The sequence below is a fragment of the Passer montanus genome, unplaced genomic scaffold (genome assembly GCF_014805655.1).
Source record: "Passer montanus isolate IOZ18808 unplaced genomic scaffold, ASM1480565v1 scaffold46, whole genome shotgun sequence".
NCBI classification, from domain to species: Eukaryota; Metazoa; Chordata; class Aves; order Passeriformes; family Passeridae; genus Passer; species Passer montanus.
In genome coordinates this window covers 6,031,320-6,054,302 of record NW_024369485.1, presented here as the reverse complement: position 1 = coordinate 6,054,302, position 22,983 = coordinate 6,031,320, and the positions used below count along the sequence as shown (strand labels likewise).

The following is a 22,983-nucleotide window of genomic DNA, read 5'->3' as shown; positions in this document are numbered from 1 at the left end:
GGACCATCAAAAGAGCTGTGAGCACCTGCTTAAGCTAAATACAATCACTGACAGTGCTTTAGCCTTCCCTCTTGTGCTGTGCTCTTTATCTTGTTTCTGTGGCATATGGGGTGGGAGTTGGAAAAAAAACAGTGAATCCTTTAAATAATAAGTGTGGGTGGGGTTTGACTGCATTCAGTGTGGATCCCTACCAGAAGCAGTGGGTTTTAAATTTTCTTTTTAATTTTAGACAAATACTTTCATTGTCCAACAGTTATTAACCTCTATTCAGAAAACAATGACCTGTTCTAGTTCAGGCTGCAGATGGCAGACACTCTCTCAAGTGATAAAATAGGATAAAATTTAATTTGCTGGGCCTTTGTTCAGTTATAGACAAGCACTAAAATTTCACTGGGAGGGGTGTGCTGACTTGCAAGTGTGCTGTTCTCTAGATCCTAATTCCTGCTATGAATATTTATATTTTTAAAAAATCTATGTTTTTATACATTGGAATTTAAGGCTTACTACATTTTCTTCCATGCCTATAAAGAAAGCATCAGAGCATATCTTTATGGGATTAATTGCCAAAAAAGTAAGATTCTCAGTCTCTGTCTCTAGGGAAAGGGGGAATCTGAAATTTTTCTTACTGTTGAAAATAAATTAATAGCAGGTTGGTATTTTCAGTTCCCTGAAACATTCCCACAATGTGCTTTTGATAATGTTTGTAGTTATCACTATTCCATGACAGCTGCTTGCACTGACTCACTAGGACTGTGGAAGGCTGTAGAAGCACTTGTTGATATAATGTGGTTTTAGGCAAAGATGTCTTTTTTAAAATTTATACTTGCAAGAAACTTGGGGTTGTTCAGCCTGGAGAAGGCTCCCGAGAGACCTTTCTGTGGCTTTTTAGTACTTAAAGGGGGCCTCTTTACTCTAGCAGGACCTGTTGAGATAGGAGAAGGGGTGATGGTTTTAAATTTAAAAATTGTACATTTTAAATAGCATTTTTCTGCAGGGTGGTGGGGCCCTGCCCAGAGAAGCTGTGGCTGCCCCATCCCTGGAAGTCTCCCAGACCAGGCTGGATGAGGCTCTGAGCAGCCTGGGATAGTTCAAGACATTCCTGCTCCTTGCAGGGGTGTTGGACTAAATCACAGAGACACAGGCATGGAACAGAAAGGACCTTAAAGATGTAGGGCCAGAGGTAAAAGTGTGCAAAATATCAAGTGTGCAAAAAATAGCAGTGTTCTTGGATTTGTTAAGGAAAGCAAAAATGAGAATGAATGGTGAATGTGGATCTTGCATCTCTTGTTTAATGAGATTTTAATCATCTGCTACAGCTGTAAATTTGGGGGTTTACTGACATGCAAGGTTTTAGTACATTTGAGAAAATGCTGTGTAGAATGCTGAATTTCATAGTTGGAGAGGAAATATAATTTACCAGATAGTAAAACAACTCTTTGAATACAGAAATATGTGAGATTTTCAAGACTGATTGCCATCTTCTTGCTTAATCTGTGGCAGATAAGTAAGAAACTGTGCATATATATATATATATATATAAGAAAAGTTGCCTTACAATGTAAATTGGATTTTCTAGAGGGCTATGGTGATGGTCATAACTCCAGTCAAGAAATTGTTACTGTGTTTTTATCACTTTGTAGCCACTGGCCATCTGAATATATTATGGTGGTCTTAATCATTCTGTTGTTTTTAAAAAGCCAAGGAATGTTGCAGCTACCTGCTTCAGATGGTGTTCAAAGAGGAGCATTTAATGGAAGGAAAATGTAATGTTGATAATATTTGTTTTCCAAAAATGAAAAAAGGAGTCAATTTCTCTGAAGTTGCTGCTGGCAGCTTTAGAGGAGCATTTTTTTATCTGGTTGAGATAATTTCTATAATCATAACCACATCTTATGCACTTCCCCTTTCTAGCTTAAAATTAGCACTTTAAAGAAATCTAAGTGCTGCTCTAATTTTTGCCTTAGGGTGTAAGTTGTCCTCATTAATGTCTTGCAGTAAAACTTTACAGTGCCCGTTGCCTTCTAGGCATCTGATTCAGATTTACTTCACTTTATTATCAGTATCTAATCTAGATTTGTTTATGTTCATTTAATCAGAAGAAAAAATAGGGGTGCTCTTGAAGTGCAATTTCTATATAACCAGCAAAAACACTCTTTCATTGAGGCCACACTAAAAAAAAAAATTGGTATATCCTCAAGACAGAAGCAAACTCCAAATTCAGGTGTGTAGAGGTTGTATCCTAATGCCCTCATACCTTTTCTGTCATACATCTCCCCAGTGAGTTTCTGCTTTGTTTTGGTCTTTTAAACTATTTCATTTCTCTACTGAAGGAGCAAGCGTAAAGAATTAAATCTCTACACATGCAAGGATAAATACAGTTTTAACAGGACCTTCTTAAGAGGAAAAATTAAGTCTGTTTTGGAAAATGTATTTGTTTATGTAGATAAACAAAGATGAGAGATGATTAACATCATTACTGTGTCTGCAGTGGCAAGTATATCAGCTCACAGTCCCTTCACTTTGCTCTTATAAATTGAAAAACAGTGCAAAAACCTCTTGAAAATTTGGAGATTCAAAGCTTTGAAATAAGGTTTATGTAGGAAGAAGAAGCCTTTAATGCTAACTTCTCTTTTTTCCAAGTACTATGGCTTTTAAAGCAAGTTGTTAATATTGTATTAGAAGTATTTATTCCCTTGACTGTCTTTTAGGGAGCAATACAAACACTTGAACAGATTAACAGTTCTTTAGAAGTAGTAATACTCAGCAAAATGTAATTTTAGAAGTGTTTTTCATGTAATAACCTTTTAATGCTGTTTTGAGTGGTTCCATTCAGAATTTTGGCTACTTCTTGCATTCATTGATTTGAAAAATTAAATATTTGTCAAGAACTTCCCGACTAAAACTTCCTTTTACTTAAAAAACAAACCAAATTATTTCTGGCAAGCTGCTTTTCCTGCAAAGGATGCACACCCTGACCTTTATGCAGCAGGTTGCAGCGTTTCTGAAAGTCTGTCTGGTATTATTCACTGTAAATTCTCATTCCTACTCTTGGGCTGTAATATTGTATTCTTCATGAAATATTGAAAAATGTGAAGTGGACATTGCATGCTGTTTAAAAAAAAATAAACAAAACAAAAAAACCAAACAAAATGTCACTTTTTTGTCAGACAAAACCAGATTATTTTTGTTAGCAGTCCCGATTTTGCTTTTAGAGTGCTGGCAAGACAAGTGTAAGCTTTTTGGCACCTGGAGGGTGCTGACCCTGTGCATGGGAACCTGGGTGACGCTGAATGCCATTTGTTCATCCGAGAGCCAGGGGAGTGTTTGGCTCACACAGGGGATGGTGAGGCACATCCTGCCCGGGCTGCAAACAATCAGCAGCGACAGGAAACTGCTCTGCACCAGCTTTGAAGGACGGCAGAGTTGTTTGAAAGCCAGGGTGAAGCAGTCTGGCTGGGGCATTGTCTCAGCTCGGCTGCACATCTGGGAAGCAGGTTTGTGTTGTGTAGTGTCCTTGCCAAGCTGGTAGGAGCTGGGTGTGTCCATGTCTGACTTTGTCTCTTGAGAAAGCCAAGCTTTTATTTTGCAAGTGACGTGCTTTATTTTTGCAAGTTTTCAGTCTATTTGGTTGTTCATTGGTTTTTTGCTGATTTGTTTTGGGGTTGTTTTCCAGGAGGGCCAAACATATGGGCCATCACCTCCGAAGAGCGGGCCAAGCATGACAAGCAGTTTGATAGCCTCAAACCCACAGGAGGTTTCATTACAGGTTGGTCTGAGGCTCTGCATTACACATTAACTTCTGTGTACACATACCTATCTCTGCAGAACAGTTTGAGAACTGCATCCTATTTCTAGCCCTTTGTTGTGTGACTAATAACCATATTCTTCGGGCAAACAGCCACAGGTTATTAGTAAACTTAACAAGCTTTCCTCTCAAGTCTGGCACAGGAATGCTGTTTTGTTTAACCCTGTCACTTCTGCAGCCACCAGCTGTGTGCTGCCATTCTGTCTAGTTTCAGAAACCAGAGAATATCAGATGTAATCTGTGCTCAGATGAGAGGCTGCCAGGGAGCACTTCAGTAGCTGTTCTGGCAGGTGACACTAGACACAGCAGAAGTGTCTCTCCTCAATCTGAGGAGAGAGTGCTGTGCTGTTAGATACCTTTGTTTGAGATGAGGAGGCAGGGGGAGGGATGCTGACAGCTTGTCCTTGTTAGCAGCTGCTTGAAATTTGGGCCATTGGGCCCTCAGCAGGGACTGGGTGGACTAATGGCATTTTGCAGGGACCAGCTGTCAGTTCCAGTTGCATTCAGCTGTCTCCCCTCTGAAACAAGTGGGTCGTGCTGCTGTGCACCACAGAATTTGGAGGTTTTAAATCTAAAATCTGCTTTTGATATGAAGAAAGCCCCTATTTCATTGGCAAAGATGTCTTAATTTAGGAATGCCCCATTTTTAGGGGTGGCTGGGCACTAAAGACCAGCCCTGATAGCTCCTACCTTCCCAGCAATCCAGTAATGCCCTGTCTAGTGGCTCCACTGGCCCTGCTTTTTCTCTTTTGGGTCTGGAAAGGACTGAAGAGAGAGTGGAAAGTTACCTGTTTGGGACATGCACATCATCTGGCTAAGTGGCACCTAACTCCTGTTTTGGCCAAACAGCACTGGGAGGTTGGTGTTCACCTCCAGCTGAAAACTCTGCAGCCCCAGAACCACCCTCAGGCCACATCTGGGCTCTTACCTGCATCTGCAGGAATTGTTATTTATTTGGCAAATGCTTGAAATAAAAGCTTGTGTATGAATATAAGACAGAGTTGAAAGAGTAATTTGAAATCTTTGCTTTAAGCATTTGTAATTCACTCAGATGTAGGCATAAACACCACTGTCCCTGTTTTTTATGTGTATCAGCTGATATGGAACTTGTTATGGGACTGCACAACAGTTCCTTTTCCCTTCCTGAAATACTGAAATCATGGGTGTTCTCTGACAGAAAAGAGTATTATTTAGAACATGGTGTTTTCCTGGTTTTTCTAGAGACACAATACTGGCTCAAGTTAGATGGGACAGAGAAGAAAAGAAAGCATTCTCATCCTTTCCTGCATAAGTAATTGGGGCAGGAATAAATTTTCATTCACTTTTTAATCCATGCATCTTCTAAGATGTTGGCAGCCATTGATTTGTGACCTGTTAAAGTTTTTATACCTATCTGAAATCGCTTCTCAAAGCAAAGATTAGGAATTATGGAATACATGGGGGTCTGACAATCACTGTCACCAGTGTTAAAAGCTGGGAAAAAAGCCCTGGAAGCTTGGTATCCAGCATGGGAGTTTCTTTCAAAAACCTAATCCCCCAAGAGTGTGCTGAGCTCTTCAAAAATCTGTCTCTGGTATAAAAGTCTGTGGTTTTTTATTTGTTTATCACAGGTGATCAAGCACGTACCTTTTTTTTGCAATCAGGCCTGCCATCTTCAATCCTTGCTCAAATATGGTAAGGTGTTCTTTATTGTTTGTTTTTTCTAAGGTAGGAGATTCATAGTACTCTAATGCTACCTTTGCTGTGTTGTGTTTCACAGAGTCTTTCAGCAGTCAAGGTAGAAAGTGCTGTCTGAATAACTGTTTTAATTTTATTAAATATAGAGGAAGGTTTCAGCCCATATGTGTACCCACAGTTAATTAAAACTCAGTAATTTTTACATCTTTCATATGATGTTATTTCAAATTGAATCATGTTGAATGCAGCATTTTTAAACTATATTAATGGCTTGAAGTACACATAAAGTAGAAGACAACAAAAAAATCCAAAGTCAAACAAAAAAAGCAGAAGGACAGTTTTGATATGTGAGATACCAAGCAGTGCTGTAATACAGGAACTGAAAAAAGTGCTGTTCCTTGCAGCATATATGTGGTGAGTGCAACACTTGAAATGTTTTTTTCTCTGTAACCCCTCAGTTCTCACTAGAATCCTGTGTTCAGTTTGGGCTATGTGTGCTAAAAGACACATACTTGAGTCTCGTAATAATTAAGAACAACTTTAAGAAAAAGTGTTAAAGCGAATAACTAAATGCAAGTTAGTTTTTCCTTCAGCCACATAGTATCACAGAATTGTTAAGGTTAGAAAAGTGTTCTAGGATCATCAAGTCCAACCAGCATCACCACCATGTTCACCATTAAACATCGGTGCCTAGAACAGAGGGGCAAGGAGATTTTTCTGTGGGGTCTTGGGGTTTTGTACTGAGCAGTAACAAATCAAAGGAAAAATGAAGCTTAACATTAGTCTGATTTTTTTCTCCTAATTTTATTTACGTTCTTGTGCTTGGTCCTTGCACAATTGAATGCTAATAAAATTTCATATTATCTGTCTGACCAGAAATGTTGAGGTTATGTATGCACTGTTGCATGTATTTCCTTTTGTAGTTATTTGGGGAACTGTTAAAAGGAAGACAGTGTGGGTATCAGGCTCAGAAAACCTGATACCCACACTCACCACTGTGAATTAATGAAGTTTTCTTAGCAGTGTATGGTGCCTTTAGGAGGTTTCTGCATCCTCCTGCATCTTGTTCCAGATTCTTGCATTAATTCCTTACCTTACCAAGCATTAATTTCAAAATTATTATTCTCACTGGGAGCATAAATTAAAACATAGCAGAGGCTTGCAGCAGAGGCAACAAGTGGGCAGGAGACTTCTGCTTTCTCAAAAGTTTTCCTGCTTTCTTGGGAATTATGTGTTTAATATATAGCAGCCTCAAAACTGAGCTCTGCAGAAGTGGGCACTCAAACTTCTCAAAGGTAAGAATGTTATCAAAAGTAGAAAATTTACTTTGCAATAAGTTTTGTTTTCCTGTGCAAAACCAGTAAATCAATGGAGTGGGAAAGCCTCTCACAGATCAAAAATGTTAAAATTCTGTTTCTTTTCTAATTTTATTTTATTTTGTTTTAAGGACACTCTCGGACCTGAACAAGGATGGAAAAATGGATCAGCTGGAGTTCTCTATAGCTATGAAACTCATCAAGCTGAAATTGCAAGGACAGCACTTGCCTTCAGTGCTCCCTCCTGTCATGAAACAAACTCCAGTGTTTTCACCACTAATGTCAGCTCGCTTTGGTACTTATGAATATATAATTACTTAGTGTTCAGAGGTAAAAAAACACAGTTAATTGCAGCCAAATAAAAGCATTAATCTCACCATGAAAGTTTAGTGAACCAGTGTGAAAAAAGAAAAAAGGATGTTCTGATTTAGGAAATTCACCAGGTCATTCTCTTGATATTTTTGAAAATTTGATTATTTGAAGACTTTTAATAGAGAAACATTTATTCAGTTTTGACAAGAAGACCACTCACATCTGCTATCTGGCTTGCAGGCTCTCATTTTGTACTGGTGGTCTTTTTTTTCTTCCTCCTACTCAGTCACCTATTTATACATGAGGGTTTTAAAGTTAAATTTAGTCAAAGGTCAGAGTTTTGGTAGAACAGCTGTTTTACATATTTTTTTTAAGTGAATCAGACTGTTTTGGTTATATGATTAACTGAATAGAATTACTTTAACTTTTTTTTTTTTTAATAGTGTTTGGGAATTCAGTGCATGCTTGTTGTTGTGTTATTTTATAGCACAGAATATCCACAATGACTTGAGCTGGATTACAAAATACGTGCACACTTCTACACTGAAATTAAATGTATGCATATATTAATTACATACATGATTTAAAATGTCTGCCCATCACCAAATCTCGTGTGTTTGGGTACAAGGGCATGCATTTACAGGGAGCTGTGGTTGGCATACAGTTACCTCTACAACTCTCCATTATCTCACCAGCACTGTTGTCTTCCACAAAGTGCAGCCAGTAATTCAAGTGCCCTAATTTGCCTCAGGCAGCTGCCTCTAGAAACCCTTTGCTAAGCATGGGTCCCTAATAAGGACTTTTCACCCCTGTGGATTCTTCCAAGGCTGATAGTTGGAAGAGACTTAGTTCAGAAACAGCAGCAGCTTTTCCCTGTGGAGGATTGTCACAGCTTTTGAGGTTGTAATTCTCTCTCAGGGGCCAGGCTTGTTGAAGAAATAGGTATAGCTGCAATTATAGAAAACCAGATCTTACTCTGTAGTGAATATAGTAGCTAAACCTACCTTGAGAATGAATTTACTTGTCAAGATTTTTCTTTTTAAATTCCTGTTCTTCAGTGTATTTTCCCCTGTGAGCTGTCTTGCCTAAATTTAGAGAAAAAGTATTGTACATGAGCATCTATTTTAACTCATTGTATTCCAGACACCAGTTGTTTTGTGTAGTTTCTGCCCCACGTGAGGGACCCAGTTTCTTGCTGAAGCCTCTGCAATGTTAAACCCTGCATTGTTGGATTTTGCTCTAGGAATGGGTAGTATGCCAAACCTGTCCATGCCAACGTCTATGTCTGCGATCACACCATTAGCTCCCATGTCTCTGACCTCCATGACTTCCATTCCTCCTCTGGTTATCTCTGCTCCCCTGGTGCCTTCTGTCAGTACCTCCTCGTTGCCAAATGGAACATCCAGCCTTCTGCAGCCTCTGTCCGTTCCTTTCTCCTCAAGTAAGTACAGCACAGCCCAGTACTTGCTCTCAGAATTGTGAATCTTGTTTTCCCTATGGCTGATTTCAGACAGGAATGCTTTCACATGCATGAGAGTTAAAAAAAAAACAAACAACAAACCAACAGAAAACCTTACAAATGTGTTTTCTCCCAAGTTCACATTTGTTATTTCTGTTCTAACTAGTTAATCATAACAACAAGACACTGATTAGCTTTTCTTACTTCTGTCAATTTGAGTGTTGATTATGAAGCATTATCTTATTCCCAGTTGCTTTACAGTTCTGGGGTTCATTTTTTGTTTCTTCTTGTTCCAGCGCTGCCTCATACTGGTTCTTTAGGCCCCATGACAGGAGGATTTGGTGGTTCCAGTATGCAAAAGGCACAGTCACTAATTGATTTAGGATCTAGCAGGTATGGAAGCTAAGTTTAAAATTGTTGTATCTTATACTAAAGTAGTATACTTCGCAAAACTTACAGAGCATTTCTCTTCTCAATGTACATTTGTTAAAAATTAGTCAATCTAATATGACCTGTCAAGTATAAAACCAGATTTTGTTTTTATATGCACAGTAATTTTCAATAAATTGACAAAATGTCCAAAGTAGGTGAGGAGGTCAGATGAGCAGTGCCAAAAAGAAGGGAATGTACCTCATTAGTAGGTAGAAACAGACCTTGCTAAGTGGTTATAAAAGCAATGTTTGTGCATTATGTGCTCATTCATTATAGAGAGTCCCATATCATCAGCAGTCATGTAAGAGTAGGATTTTTTATCAATATTTATGTGAGAATTTGTTCTATGAATAATAGAAGATTATAGATCTTTATAATCAGCTGCTCTGGTTCACTGATTTTAGAGCTTTGCATAGAGAGACTTGCACATAGTGAGGGACTGGGCTTATGCATCCAGCTGGGCATCCAGGGGTGTCTCCCAAAAGATGATCCTGAGGGCACCTCCACCCCAGCTCAGTTCCATAAGTAACTCAGAGGCTCTTGCAGCTCCCTGCTGCCTGTTCAGGGCATGTGGGGTGCATGATCTGAGCCCCTCACACACCCAGTGTCAGCACTTGTCCTGTAAGGTGAATGTAGGCGTGGCATGTGCCTGGAACCATCTTTTTTTTTTTTGGTTGGTTGTCTTTTTTGAGTTGGAAAGCTTTCTGTTTCTGGTGCTGTACAAAGGAGCCCTTCTCCAGTGTTATTGTGGCAGCATTGTCACCATCATGTTGTGTCAGTCCATGCAGGGGATGTCAATCCAGCACTGTGCTGGAGAGGCTTTGTTTCTATCAGCATTTGGGTACCACTTCAAAGAGTTTGGTTTTTTTTTTTTACTTGACAGAGCAGGGGATCACCTTAAACTAGGCAGGCTGAATTCAGCTCTCCTGAGTTTGTCTGATTTTCAGAGATGGGACACTGAAAATGCTGGAAGTTTGATGGGTGTATCTAAGCCTTCCATCAGCACTATTCTGCAGAAACTGACTGAGCTGGAAAAGCTCCACTCAGCATGTCATTGTCACAGAAAGAAGAGGTAGAGCTGGAATATGGTGATTAAAACAGCTTTAGAAGCTGCTTTTGGTTATGAGTTCATCAGATGCATTTTTATTCTCATGTTTATTCATTTACATGCCTCTTAAAGTTACTTAAACAATGACCCAGCACTCTTGGGATAGTGGAGGTGTTTTCTGTGGTTTCCTATACTATCATTTTGCAGTGGTAGAAGGATTAATTATGTGCATTAGTGCCTGTGATACCAAAGGAAAATTATTTTCTAATCAACATGTATTCCTTACAAATATATCCCCACTTTGGCTGTAAAATTCCATAATTTGTGATAAAAGTATTTATAGCAAGTTAGCAGAGGTGAAACTTTGTGGAAGTTGTTTCATGTTACTGGGAGTTTCTATGTATCTTCTGTTCCAATGCTTCTTTTTAAAACCAAGTGATTTAGAGTTATTTCTTTATCTCTTTTTCTCTTTTGGTTTTCTTTTAATATTTGGTTGGTTGGTTTGGTTTGTTTTTTTGCTTTGTTTTGTTTTGAAATTATATTTCAGTTCAAATTCTTCCTCTAGTGCATCACTAGCTGGGAATTCACCAAAGATTACATCCTCAGACTGGGCAGTTCCTCAGGCCTCCAGATTAAAATACAGACAGAAATTTAACAGTCTTGATAAAAGCATGAGTGGATATTTATCAGGTGAGTATGACCTTTGTTATGGACTGGGAAAACCAGAGTGTTTCCTGCCTCTGAACATCACAGGCTGAGGGATGGAATCCCAGCTTGGGATTTGACTTGCACGTGAAATAAAAGCTGAAACGTTGGTGTTCAGACCTGTGCAGGACAGGGTGGATTTCAGCCAGCCAAGGAATGGAAATAACCATAATTTCAGTGACTTGGGCTTTGTCTTAGACCTGGAGGAGCCAAATACACTGGGGAAGCTACAGCAGCTGTGGCAGGGAAGAGGAGAAGCCTGGAGTGGTGAGATCTGACTAGAGGAGCCTGAGAACCACAAGGCTGTGGAGTTCAGCTCAGATCTTTAGAGCTCATGCTCTAAAGTCAGCAGGCATTTTTCAAACTTCCCTCTTTGGACTGAGACTCTTTCTTGTGACAGTGGGGGACATTCACCATCATTTTTGTGCCATGTGCTCCTGTATCAGTCAATGCTCAGATACTTGGGCTTTATCTTTTGAAAGAAAGCAGCTTGGGAAAGACACTGCAGAACTGCAGCCATTGCTTGGAGGTGTCAGTGTGTGTGTCTTGTGTGCCTGCATTAGAGTTCCCATTTTGAATGAGTACCCTGCCTCAGTTCCCTCACCTGCAGAAGAGCAGGACAGTTCTTTCTTTAAGGAAAGGGTCTCAATGGTTTAATCTTGTTCCGTCGATTTTGGACTGAAGGTTTCCTAAACCTGCCTAGAAATGTATCTGATTCTTTGCTACCAAGGAAAGCTCTCAAGATTTAGGCAAACAGTCTGCTGTGTTTTTGTGACAGCTGTGGGGATTACCATAAATACCTGTTTTTCATGTCAGCTTTTCTGTTAGGTGCTCTGGGTGGAAAAGGTACAGGAGAATACTTACATCTTCATTGTGTTCAGGTTATAATGCCTGTTGTTAAGCTTGGAAGTAAAACCAACTGATGAAAATGGATTAGATTAATATTAAAAATAAACATGTCCCAGTTCGTGACCCATTTTTTGCCTCATGTGAACCTTTGAATGCAGTGTTTATTTTAATAAAAATCTTTTACACTTTCACTAAGGATTCCAAGCAAGGAATGCCCTTCTGCAATCAAATCTTTCACAGACTCAGCTGGCTACTATTTGGTGAGTTACTGATTCAATGTCTTCATGGTGTTAAGAGAGGAAACGTACTTTATTAAATAAAAATTATAAAGAGAGCACAGATCTAAAATCATAAACAGAAACTGAGCTCTTAGTTAAACCAAGTTTGTTCACTAGTTACATTTCTAAAAGACACCTTGAGAGAATTCAGTTTTTCAATTCTTTGTGTGTGTTTGTTAAACTCTGTGTAAAAGAAGAGATGCTAACTTCAGTTTCTGATCCAGGGATGCTCTCACTGAGCTGAGGACTTGTTCCTTTCAAAAGTAGGATTCTGAAATCTAGGTTGTTAGTTTTAAAGTATGGAGGAAGATTAAAAATTAAGTAATCCTTCAGCTTTTTGAGTTTTACTGCAGTTTCCATAAAGATATCTGCATATTACATGTTTGTTAATACTTGCCTTTATTGTGCTGATGAAAGTGGTGAGAGTTGCCTTGAAGGCTTGAATGATCTGCTCTGCTAGACATGGCAGTTTAGGTTACACCTTCAGACATAACTCAGATGTTATACATGGAATTTAGTGGCCCAGCAGAATTCACAACAGCTTTGCATCTCTTCTTGAGTTCCCTTTCTTCTTCCTCTGTGCCAGGACAGTCATTTGTGTCTCTAGCAGCAGCAAAGCTCAGCTTGTTTGGTTTCATGCTGTGAAGATAAATGTGGGCTGTGGGGTTGTATTGCTCCTTTCTGGAGTCTGGGGGAATAAATCAGGTGTGCAGTGGCTCTTTTCCTTCTGGGTGTGTATCCTGAAGGTATCAGTAACCAATGCAAGGAGCTCTGTGTTCCCCTGTAGAGAGAAATAACAGCCCAAATTTCAGTTTTGCCCAAAGACATTACCAGTATTTCTACTGGGTGCTTGTTAGTGGTAATTACAGAAGTAATGGTGCTGTTATGTGTGAGTAGTGCTGGTGTGTGAACATAACAAAATATGATCATCTCCTCCTTTTGTTTTTCACTGTGGCATGTGTGTGTGATGGGGTTTTTTTTGTGTTTGTTTTGTTGTTTCCTTTTTTGTTTTTCATAGGGTTTTTTTAAGTGCTTTTTTAATGAACTGTGTTTTTACTAAGCATTTTGCTTTTGTGCAGTCTTAAGGACACCTTTCAGCAATTCTATCTCCATAGATAGTTCTTTGAGAGAGGCTCCTGCTTTCTTGCATTTCACTGGTTTCACACAAACACACACACCCTACCAGCCCCCCTAGTTTGTGGGAAATATTTTTTAGGCTCATATGATCTCCTGCTCCTTAGAGGGGGTAGGTGATCCTTTTTTTACCCACTGCAAGCTGCTCTGCACCAACTCGTGTCTGCACTGCACTGTCAAGGAGACACAAGGGCAAAAAAGAATTCTTTGCAAAGCTTCCTCTTGTAGAGTTTGATGTAATTTTGTGTAATGTTTTCATTCAATTCAAATAATTGAAAAAGTGGTTTCTAGCATTTTGAGCTGGTTCAGAACAGTCCTGGTTTCACTTTCCAGCTCTTCTATTTATGATGCAATAAAGCAAGAGATACTTCTTATTTTCAGTGTTTTATGGAAATGTGAGAGAATTGGGTTTGTTCAGGCTGGAGAAGAGAATGTTTCAGTGAAGCTGAAAAGAAAGCTTCACCTAAAAATAGCCGAAGAAAGATGGAGAGTTTATTTACAAGGGTATGTGGAGACAGGACAAGGGGGAGTGGCTTCAAACTGAAAGAGAGCAGGTTCAGATTGGATATTAGGAGGAAATCTTTACTGTAAGGATGGTGAAGCATTGGAACAGGCTGCCCAGAGAAGCTGGATTCCCCATCCCTGGAAGTGTTCATGGCCATGTTGGATGGAGCTTGGAGCAACCTGGGCTAGTAGAAGGTGTGCCTGTCCATGGCAGGGGATTGGAATTGGGTGGGATTTAAGATCCCTTCTAACCCAAACCACTCCATGATTCTGTGATCTGAATAACAGTACATGATTAAGCCAAATAATATCTCCCTTCATCAATTATTTATGTTACTAATTGTAAGTATTTTTACCAAAACATTCCACAGGAATTGTCAGTTTTAAAAATTGGTTTTCCACAGTGTCTTGTTTCAGCTGTAATTTGTGAGTGATTGTGGTGTTTGGTTCTAATTGGTGCTGCTGCTGAACCCCTGCAGGTCCCTGGCTGATATAGATGGAGATGGGCAGCTGAAGGCTGATGAGTTTGTGTTGGCCATGCACCTCACAGACATGGCCAAAGCTGGGCAGCCCCTGCCCCTGACTCTGCCCCTTGAGCTGGTGCCACCTTCTTTCAGGTAATCACTGAGGGCAGTGAAATGTAATACGTGTAACACAACTGTGCTGTTTCTCTAACAGTGGTGGGGTGGGGTTTTCTTCCCCTCCAGGAGTGGAAAATATACTGAAAATATAAATGGAACTCTGCCATCTTACCAATCTGTGCAAGAGGAGGAGCCACAGAAAAAACAGCCAGGTAAAAAACAGGGCTCATGTTCTTAATGTATGGAGCTGGTTTTGAAGGGCACTGAAACCTTTAGAAAGTGGAAGAAAGAATCCAATCCATGGAGAGCTTCATTTCAGGAGCTAGATCCCTTTTAACTGGGATGGTAGGAAGGTTGTTAAGTGGATGTAGCCAGCCTGTTACATCTAATAGAATTGAGAAGGCAGGGACAGGGGCTATTTTTAGCTGTAGGAAAGGAAAAGTGTGCTGATTAATAATGTATTCTGGAAAATAAACCCTTCATGGCCAGACACTGCTGTGCTACTGCAAATTTTTTTTTTTCATTTGAAAGTTCCTGGCATTACTGGCTATTCTGAAAGCAGGGGGTCCAGTGTAGTTCAGTTCTCTGCAAACTAGAAGCAGTTTGAACATAAAATAAATTCTGTTACTGACAATGTTACAGGGACACTGCAAGACAGGACTTGCCTCTCTTTGGGAAGGGTGGTTGCTGGGGGCCTAAATCATTCCTTTGTGTCTCTTTTTATCCTTGTGTGCAGTAATTGAGCTTGATCCTGTTTTGGTTACTCATAGTTTTAACTCCAGGAGCTCTTACAGGGAGCACCCTTAAAAACTAAGCTCTTTATCTATGTGTTAATGTTTCCTGCACATTGGAAAACCTTTCTAACAGCAGACAGTTTTCTCCCAGCTTATGAAAGCTGTTCTTTTATGTTTTCCTCTAGCATTCTTTCCTCTTTCATTCTTAGAGTGAGAGGCTTTCCTGTAACATTCAAGTCATTTTTGTGGTAATTTTTAAACTGGAACTTTTTCTTCTTTTATTTATTTTTCCCCAGTTGGAATATCATTAGGAAAATTCAGAGGTATTTTTGAAGAGAAAAATAATACTTTAACAAATGGAAGATGCTTACATCATCCATGACTGAACAACCTGAGCTTGCCAAGCAGTATCTATCTTTAGTGGCATAACTGAGGTCCTTGTTTGAGAGCGGTGTTTTGCACAGGGCAGAAATAACGACCTTTCCTTATTTTAGTGACATTTGAGGACAAAAGGAAAGCCAACTATGAGAGGGGAAATATGGAGCTGGAAAAACGCCGACAGGTCCTGCTGGAGCAGCAGCAGAGAGAGGCTGAAAGAAAGGCTCAGAAAGAACGGGAAGAACAGGAGCGAAGAGAGAGGGAACGCCAGGAGCAGGAACGGAAGAGGCAGCTGGAAATGGAAAGGCAGCTGGAGAGACAACGAGAGCTGGAGAGACAAAGGGAAGAAGAAAGGAGGAAAGAAATAGAAAGGCGGGAGGTTGTTTTCTTAACATTGCTTTTTAATGCTCTAAGGAATGTGTGTGTGCATACAGCATCCAGGGTTTGAGTGCTGGCTTTGGCTGTGTCTCCTGGCTGGCTGATGTCTGGTTGTCTTGGAGAGAGAACACCATTTGTTATAAATATTGGTATAGGTTAAAGGTTTTCAGATACTTCATAGGACAGATGAGATTTTCTTCAGCATATTTCTTGCACTTTTGCAAAAATTTGTATTCCAACCATGACTCTACTGAATTCATAATTGATAACATTTTGACAGCCGAGCTTGAGACAAATTTGCTTCTACTTGGTGTCTCAGTGCATGCATCACACTTCCATATTTTATGTAGTTCTGTGAAATACTCAAAGGAAGTTACAAGCAGTATCTGTCAGTGTGCTGTTTTATGGGCAATATTCCAAGCTGCAAAGGCTTTCTGAATTATGAAGCTTTCTTCATCCAGAGTCAGGAGTGTGGCATGAAGAATCTTGTAGGATCGCTTCCTGTGTTCTTGATGCTGAAGTGTATAAGAGCACTTTAGAGAAGGCATTATGTTGTGTGCTGTTGTGCTGTTTAGAAACAGAGCACATTATATTAAATCATGGTCTCTGAGTTCTGCATCTCCACTGTAATTTAAGGTAATGCAACTTTTCCTCAGGCAGCAAAGCAGGAGCTCGAGCGCCAGCGACGACTGGAATGGGAGAGAATCCGTCGCCAAGAGCTTCTTAATCAGCGTAACAGGGAGCAAGAAGAAATTGTCAAGTTGACCTCTAAAAAGAAGAGCCTTAATCTTGAATTAGAAGCCCTGGTAAGACAGGAATTTCACCACATATGCTGAAATGCAGAATTTTAAATTATACAAATATTAATACCTGCATTAATGGTCCACTAGGATTTCCACTCTATTTTGGATGATGAATCTAAAGTATGTATTTTGGGTTGTTTTAGAAAACTGATTGTGAACTAACCTGCTCACAGGCTTAGCAAAGGGATTTTTGCCATATGTGGTGTAATCTCTCTCTGCTTTCTTTCCAGACTGACAAACATCAGCAGATCTCAGGCAGGTTGCAAGATATTCGTAGCAAAAAGCAAATGCGAAAAACTGAGCTGGAGGCATTGGATAGGAAATATGACCAAGGAATCATGGAAGTCAAGCAATTACAGCAACAGCTGGAGGTGTGTAACTTTGTTAAGCTTATGGTTTTCTTTTACCATCTTCTGTGTTTCCCTAATGCTGTTGATAATGCATCTCCATAGGGAGGAATATGCAGTCAGTTGGATTGCAGTTGAGAGGGGAAATAGGCAAGACTGTCAGCATTGCAGAGGCTTTTAGTTTTGTCTGTGGTGTTAAACAAATGATTATATGTATTAAAACGAGCTGAGAGTTCAGGAACAGTTGTGAAAACCTCAGCTATTCTTTTGTGGACTGATTGTAGAGACTTCTCTTTAAGTTTGAATTCTTCTATGGCTCCAGACTCAGTTTTTTTTGAGGAATGTTGTCCCGTGTTCAGACCAAGTTAGTGCTTAGAGTGAATTACCTTGCTGCTCTTTTGTCTTTTTTTCCCCTCTATTTGAGTAACAAGACTTTAATTATTTCTGATCACTTGACTACCATAAATTATCCTCTGCCATATTTTTATGTGATGTTTCTGCTCGTCAGTGAAACTTCTTTTCATGTTGTTAACTGTTTTATGTTCAGTTTGGGGCAGTCACCTTAAATAGTCTTGTGATAGTATTTACACTTTTAACATGTTTGGTAAATATTTTTTCAGTTGTGTTAATGGTTTGTGGTCAAAAGCTTTCAATTGTAATATTATTTCTATTAAGAGTATAGAAATATTTTTTTTTCTTTATCCAGTAATAATAATTTGCATCCCTGTTTCATTAACATGAGTTGAAGCTATGTTTGAAAAGTCTCTCAGTTTTACTTAATGATTCATAAACAATATTAAAAAAAATATGTTCTCTTCAATATCTACAGGATTATCAGAATAAACTAATCTATTTGGTTCCTGAAAAGCAATTGTTAAATGAAAGGATAAAAAATGCTCAACTTGAAAACACTCAGAGTAAGTGCCTGCACATGAGTTCTGTTCTTGATTGTCTTGCTGATTTCTCATCCTTTGTAATCAAGGCTAAAGGATACAGAGGTGTTAATAACACCTTCACTTCTGCATCTTCCCAGTTTAGTGATGTTGTCTCATCTGCATTCCATTATCTCCTTCATGTTCCAAATAGGGCAAATAAACACATTTTGGCAAGAAAGTACAGATTTTTCTTAAAACTTTATTTATACAGGCTGTGTAGCTCAGATACTATCAAAATTTGTCCTTTTTTTGGTAGTCTAAACTCAGGGGAGTTCATTTATGTAAGGTTTACATTGGCCTTTATTTCAAATTACACTGGAAGTCTCTATCTAGAGAAACTTGGTATGAATCGGTCTGATATTAAAAAACCCAACAACTTGCAAATTGTTCTGTATATTGCATGTAGTGCCTGTGTGCCTTAGTTCAGTGTTGGGGTATTTCCTCCTTGTGCTGTATATGAATAGAAAGGTAAATCAAGGAATTTTTGTGAGGAGGGAGGTTTGGATTGTGTATACAATAGAAAAATAACAAAAAAATTATTTAAAACTGGGGTAAAAAATTGAAAAACAAAAAACCAGGAACACTTGTAAAATTGCATGTCTTTCCTTATGCAGGTACAGGAGTCAATTCAGTGCACAAGAAATCCCAAGAAAAGGAAGAATTATGCCAAAGACTTAAGGAACAACTAGATGCCCTTGAGAAGGAAACTGCTTCTAAACTTGCTGAAATGGATGAATTTAACAGTCAGCTTAAGGTACTTGCATTATCTAAATATCCTACACTAGTGAGCACTGTAGTTGTTTTCTTCATCCAGTCATAAAGATTGGTGTCACCTTCACCAGGCTTCCACCAAGTTCAGTGTCAAACAAGAATTATCAAAAGTCTTGGAGTAAATAATACAATAAAAATGCAAACATATTGCTAATGTACTAAAATACGAGTCTCTTGCTAACTATTGCTTTGCATGACTCAACTGTTGCTCACTCTCACCTTTTGCCTTCTAGAACTCATTTTGATTTAGAATTCAAGTTTCTCAGGCCCTTGCACATTCTGTTCTTACAGTATGAGGTCATATTTGCTGCTATTTTTGAATTGTGTACTGAACACTTGACTTTTGTTGATAGACCTGTGTAGTTTCACAGTACACTGTGCAAGGTCTGGCAGCAGATTTGGGTACGAGCCTAAAAGTAAGCGTAGTTCCACTTATTTGTTAATATTTGTTAATTTGTTGTAAGCTAAGAGTTGTTGACCACTGGCTCTGAATTTTTGTTTCTGAGGCAACTCTTGGCCTGCCTGAAAACTCAGGCAGCTCTCACAGGGTAGCACACATCCATTTGACTTCATTTGCCAGCTTACCCCAAGTGGCACTAGTGGGAACTTTTGCTTAAGTAATGGATTGATGCTGGGCCAGCACGAGGGCTCTGCACTCTCCAATAAAAAAAAGGCCACAAAAATTTGTAAATGTGTAAGGAATTTATTTTCTTTTTAAAAGTGGCTTCATGCAATGGGCATTTTCAGTTACTTGTTTGTTGCATGGCTTGCTGTGTTCAGTGGCTGCATCCACACTTCAGTCTTCCCTAAAATATGTTTTTCAAAATACAGTGCAAAGATTAATTGGCTTTTTATCTACCTTATCTTACAGTGTGAGAATATGGATGATTCTGTTCTTCAGTGCCTTTTGTCTCTGCTAAGCTGTCTCAACAACCTCTTCCTCTTACTTAAGGTTATTTTCTAATCTTTGGCTTTTTTCTTTTTTAATTATTTCGCAATTTCTCTCTGCTTACCCTTTCTGTTTGGATGTACAACTTCTACTAAATGCATTTTCCCAAAAGAAAATCAGTAGGCTGCTTTTCTTTCTGCTAGCTTTTATATCCTCTTTAAGACTTAATGTCCTTACCTGCTTAGAAATCCAAACTGCAGGATACTGAGAGCAAAAAACTCACATTTAATTTTTTAATTTCTTAATGGACTGTTCCCTAAGTTGTTTCACACAAACATTTTTCTTGTTAGTTAAGGTAACATGAACCATAAAAGCAGTCTCAGATGGAAACAGTGTCTTCTGCCACTTTTCCATCTCTTGCTCTGTACCTGTATCCATCCATCCTAAGCTGTGAGTCAGGTATTTGAGTTCTTGTCCAAGTTTAAAAGTCTAGAAGTAGCACCAGAGTTCAGAACATGGTGTGGCAAACACAATGCTGTCAAACCTCCAGATTAACCCAGCACTAAAACCTACTTTCTGTCTTTCAACACTACTTTTGTCTGCTGAGCTCAGAAATACTTTTAGAATAATGTATGAGGGAAAAAACTCAACAGAATTACCTAACTGAGCTTTTCATTTTGCTGTGCATGGGGGTTTTTCTGTCCTTAAAGATATGAGAGTTTTTCTAATGTAAGTTCGCTTCCATAGTGTTCCTGAAATTCTTGGCAAAATAAGAAGGAAAAATGTTCCCAGCTGAATATATTTGAGTACAAATTGTAGTCAATTTCTTGATTTAGTTTGTTGCTACAGAGACTTCCAATGACACAGCAATTGTGTTATCTTGCCTTTGTTATATAAATTGCACCATATGTCTTAGGCAACATGATTCTTGCTAGAGGTGCATATTGTAGTGGGAATGATTAATTCTTAATTGCTTAATTTGTATTTATGTGAACAGATACAAAAAGTCAGGGTTTACCTCTTGTATTGCTCAATGTATATCAGCAGGATTTTCCTAAGAAAAAGACTGAACTATCTTAGAGGTGTTTTGCCACAAGGTGAAGTACAGGCTAAAGTAATTTGATTATTGTTGATTTTTTTTTTTTTTTTGGCCTGTAAATTTAATTATCCAAAAGAGTCATGCTGATTTTTTGCTTGGAAAAAAAGATTGTTATCAGACAGAGGTGGGATAGGAATTGAAGGATGTGTTCAAAAAGAAAAAGACTAAAACTGAGAGGTTTACAAGTACAGGAATAGTCCACTAGAGTTAGTGTCTTTAAGGTGTAGTTCCCACAGTGGTAAGACTGCCTGGTATATTTATGAAGTTTTTTCTGCTTTAAACATGGGACTGATCACTCAGGAAGCATCAAGGGTGAACACCCTACTGCAGGATGCTTTCTCAGATTATGGTTCAGTGTTGGCTTTCAGCTGAAATCTGCCTCCTTGTAGTTACTTAAAATACAACTCACTGCCTTCAGTAATGTTGTGTTTCAACACTCAGTTCTGTATCTTCCCCTCTCCTCTGTCATATTTGGCATTTCCAGCAGGTGTAGGACTGGAAGGGCTCTTTGAAAGCTCAAATTACATCACTGACTTTGCAAACCTGCCATCTCCTTTTATACTTTCAATGATTTGACTTTCTTTGCAGTGACCTCCAAGGACTATTAATAACTTAATACTATTTTGGCCATTTGTATTAAAACTTGGTTGAAAAAGCATTAAATGCCTGGATGCTTTTCTCAAAGATTGGCTTTATTCCCTTTTATGTATTCCATTGTTCCCTCCCTAGGACCTGAGGGAAAGTTACAGCACACAGCAATTAGCCTTGGAGCAACTCCACAGGATCAAACAGGACAAAATAAGAGAGGTACAAAAAAGAAGAGCTGAGCTGGCACAGAAGAAGCGACTGGAAGATGAGGCTGCAAGGTAGACATGGCTGAGGGTGTCAGTGCTGCAGTTCTTAGAACAAAATAATGCTGTTGTGGCTTTTAAGATAAGATCTATGTTTTAATGTAAAAATGCATCCTATTGGTTGCCTTAGAGGAAGCATTTTATGTGGAGTACCACTCCTGTAAGAGGGTTTGAATTTGAGATTTTCAATGATTTATACTTGATTTGACTAAAGAAGCAGAGCTAGTGACCTTGTAGTGTGGGTGATTCATGGGCTTTGCTCATCACAGCGTTTTTCTGCCTGTGATGAAGTTTCGTAACATTTTAAGTGACAGTCTAAGAGAGCCATGTGCCATATGTGTGATGATAGCCTGTTAATTTTTTGGTTGGAGTAACAGCATCACTGCACAGCACCTACTGCATCTTGCCATGTGCTTGGAAACACTAAAATACCCATCAGAGGAGTGGATGTCCCACAGAGAATGGATGAAAGGGTCTCATCTGGACACTTTTAAGAAGATGACCCAAAGGGTTAGGTCCTTTCTCTTCAGAAGAAAGGTCTTGACAGCTACAATACTGCGTTGAATTGGATATTAACTTCTTTAGACAGCTGAGGCACAGGATAAATCTGAATAGTTACAGAGAATACAGTCAGGTTTCCAGATCCTGTCTGCTGCAGTGTGGTCCTGGCAGGGATAAGCACATTGGATAGATTTCAGCTGCTGAAGGCAAAAATACCAAGCTGCCAAGATCAGTATGCAAAGGCTATTTTTATCTATGTACCTGAGTGAAATTAATCTCTTTGGAAGTCATTGTTTCCAGTCAGGAGATTTGGATACTGCCTTGCTGGAGAGCTTAAATCCAGCTTGGTTCAATTATTAGATCAGTTCTTGCTCATCAGGATGCAGCTGGGCAGAAGTGCTTGTGAAGGCACTGCACAGGTGATGGACTAAAATTACTGAATTTTAATCAGTTTGTTATTTTTATGTGGAACACTCTGGCACTCATGTTAAGCCATGGTCTGTGGCAGAGCTGATGACCCTGAGAGCAGAGTGATCAATGTCATAAATTGAGTTTTGCTGACAAGTGTCACTGATTACTCTAGGAACACAATCTCATTCATTTTTATATGGATGTTCTCTTACCTCTCTCACTCCTTTCTTCCAGGAAGGCAAAACGGGAGAAGGAGAACCGATGGCAGGAGAATATCCGGAGGGAAGAGGAAGAGAAAAAGAAACGATTGGAGGAAGAACGAATGCAGGAAAAAGTCCAAGAAAAGCTGAAAGCTGAAGAAGCAGCTGCCATGATGAGAGAAAGGGAAAACAAACAACAGCTTCTTGCAGAGGAGGAGAAAAATAGACAAGGCACAATCTCGAGGGAGGTGGAACAACAAAGGCAGAGGCAACTGGAAGAAGATAAAAGAAAGCAAGAACAAATAGCAAAAGAAGCTGAGGAGAGGCGCAAGCAGAACGAGGAGATGAAAAAGATAAAAGAAGCAGCTAACTCTCAAGAGGTGGAGAAACACACTTCTAAAATAAACATAAATGAAAAGTTTGCAGATCTGTTGAAGCCAACAGAGGGGAAAAGTCTTAAGCCACCCTGGAAAAATGAAGGTAATCTCAAAATCGTTAGACTTTTGGACTTTTACTTTCCTGAGTGTTCTTTCACTCTTCAGGTGTACTGTTATTGATGTGACCCTAATGCAGACTTCTTGCCTAA

At 39.2% G+C, this 22,983-nt stretch overlaps 1 protein-coding gene across 10 annotated transcripts in view; it reads left to right on the top strand.

The window, feature by feature from the left end:
• The window catches only part of ITSN2 (intersectin 2), a 79,978-nt gene that overhangs the window by 27,190 nt on the left and 29,805 nt on the right, over positions 1-22,983 (top strand). For 7 of the 10 annotated variants that reach the window (XM_039721638.1, XM_039721639.1, XM_039721635.1 and 4 more), the window contains 17 exons: positions 3,674-3,766; positions 5,416-5,479; positions 6,930-7,093; positions 8,354-8,551; positions 8,866-8,962; positions 10,597-10,739; positions 11,800-11,863; positions 13,999-14,136; positions 14,227-14,312; positions 15,329-15,591; positions 16,247-16,396; positions 16,624-16,764; positions 17,570-17,657; positions 18,290-18,429; positions 19,318-19,398; positions 21,164-21,300; positions 22,432-22,877. In XM_039721638.1, coding sequence (XP_039577572.1) covers positions 3,674-3,766; positions 5,416-5,479; positions 6,930-7,093; positions 8,354-8,551; positions 8,866-8,962; positions 10,597-10,739; positions 11,800-11,863; positions 13,999-14,136; positions 14,227-14,312; positions 15,329-15,591; positions 16,247-16,396; positions 16,624-16,764; positions 17,570-17,657; positions 18,290-18,429; positions 19,318-19,398; positions 21,164-21,300; positions 22,432-22,877 — 2,493 coding nt within the window. The remainder of the gene's footprint in view (positions 1-3,673; positions 3,767-5,415; positions 5,480-6,929; positions 7,094-8,353; positions 8,552-8,865; positions 8,963-10,596; positions 10,740-11,799; positions 11,864-13,998; positions 14,137-14,226; positions 14,313-15,328; positions 15,592-16,246; positions 16,397-16,623; positions 16,765-17,569; positions 17,658-18,289; positions 18,430-19,317; positions 19,399-21,163; positions 21,301-22,431; positions 22,878-22,983) is intronic. The other 3 variants (XM_039721641.1, XM_039721643.1, XM_039721642.1) reach the window with 3 other exon arrangements.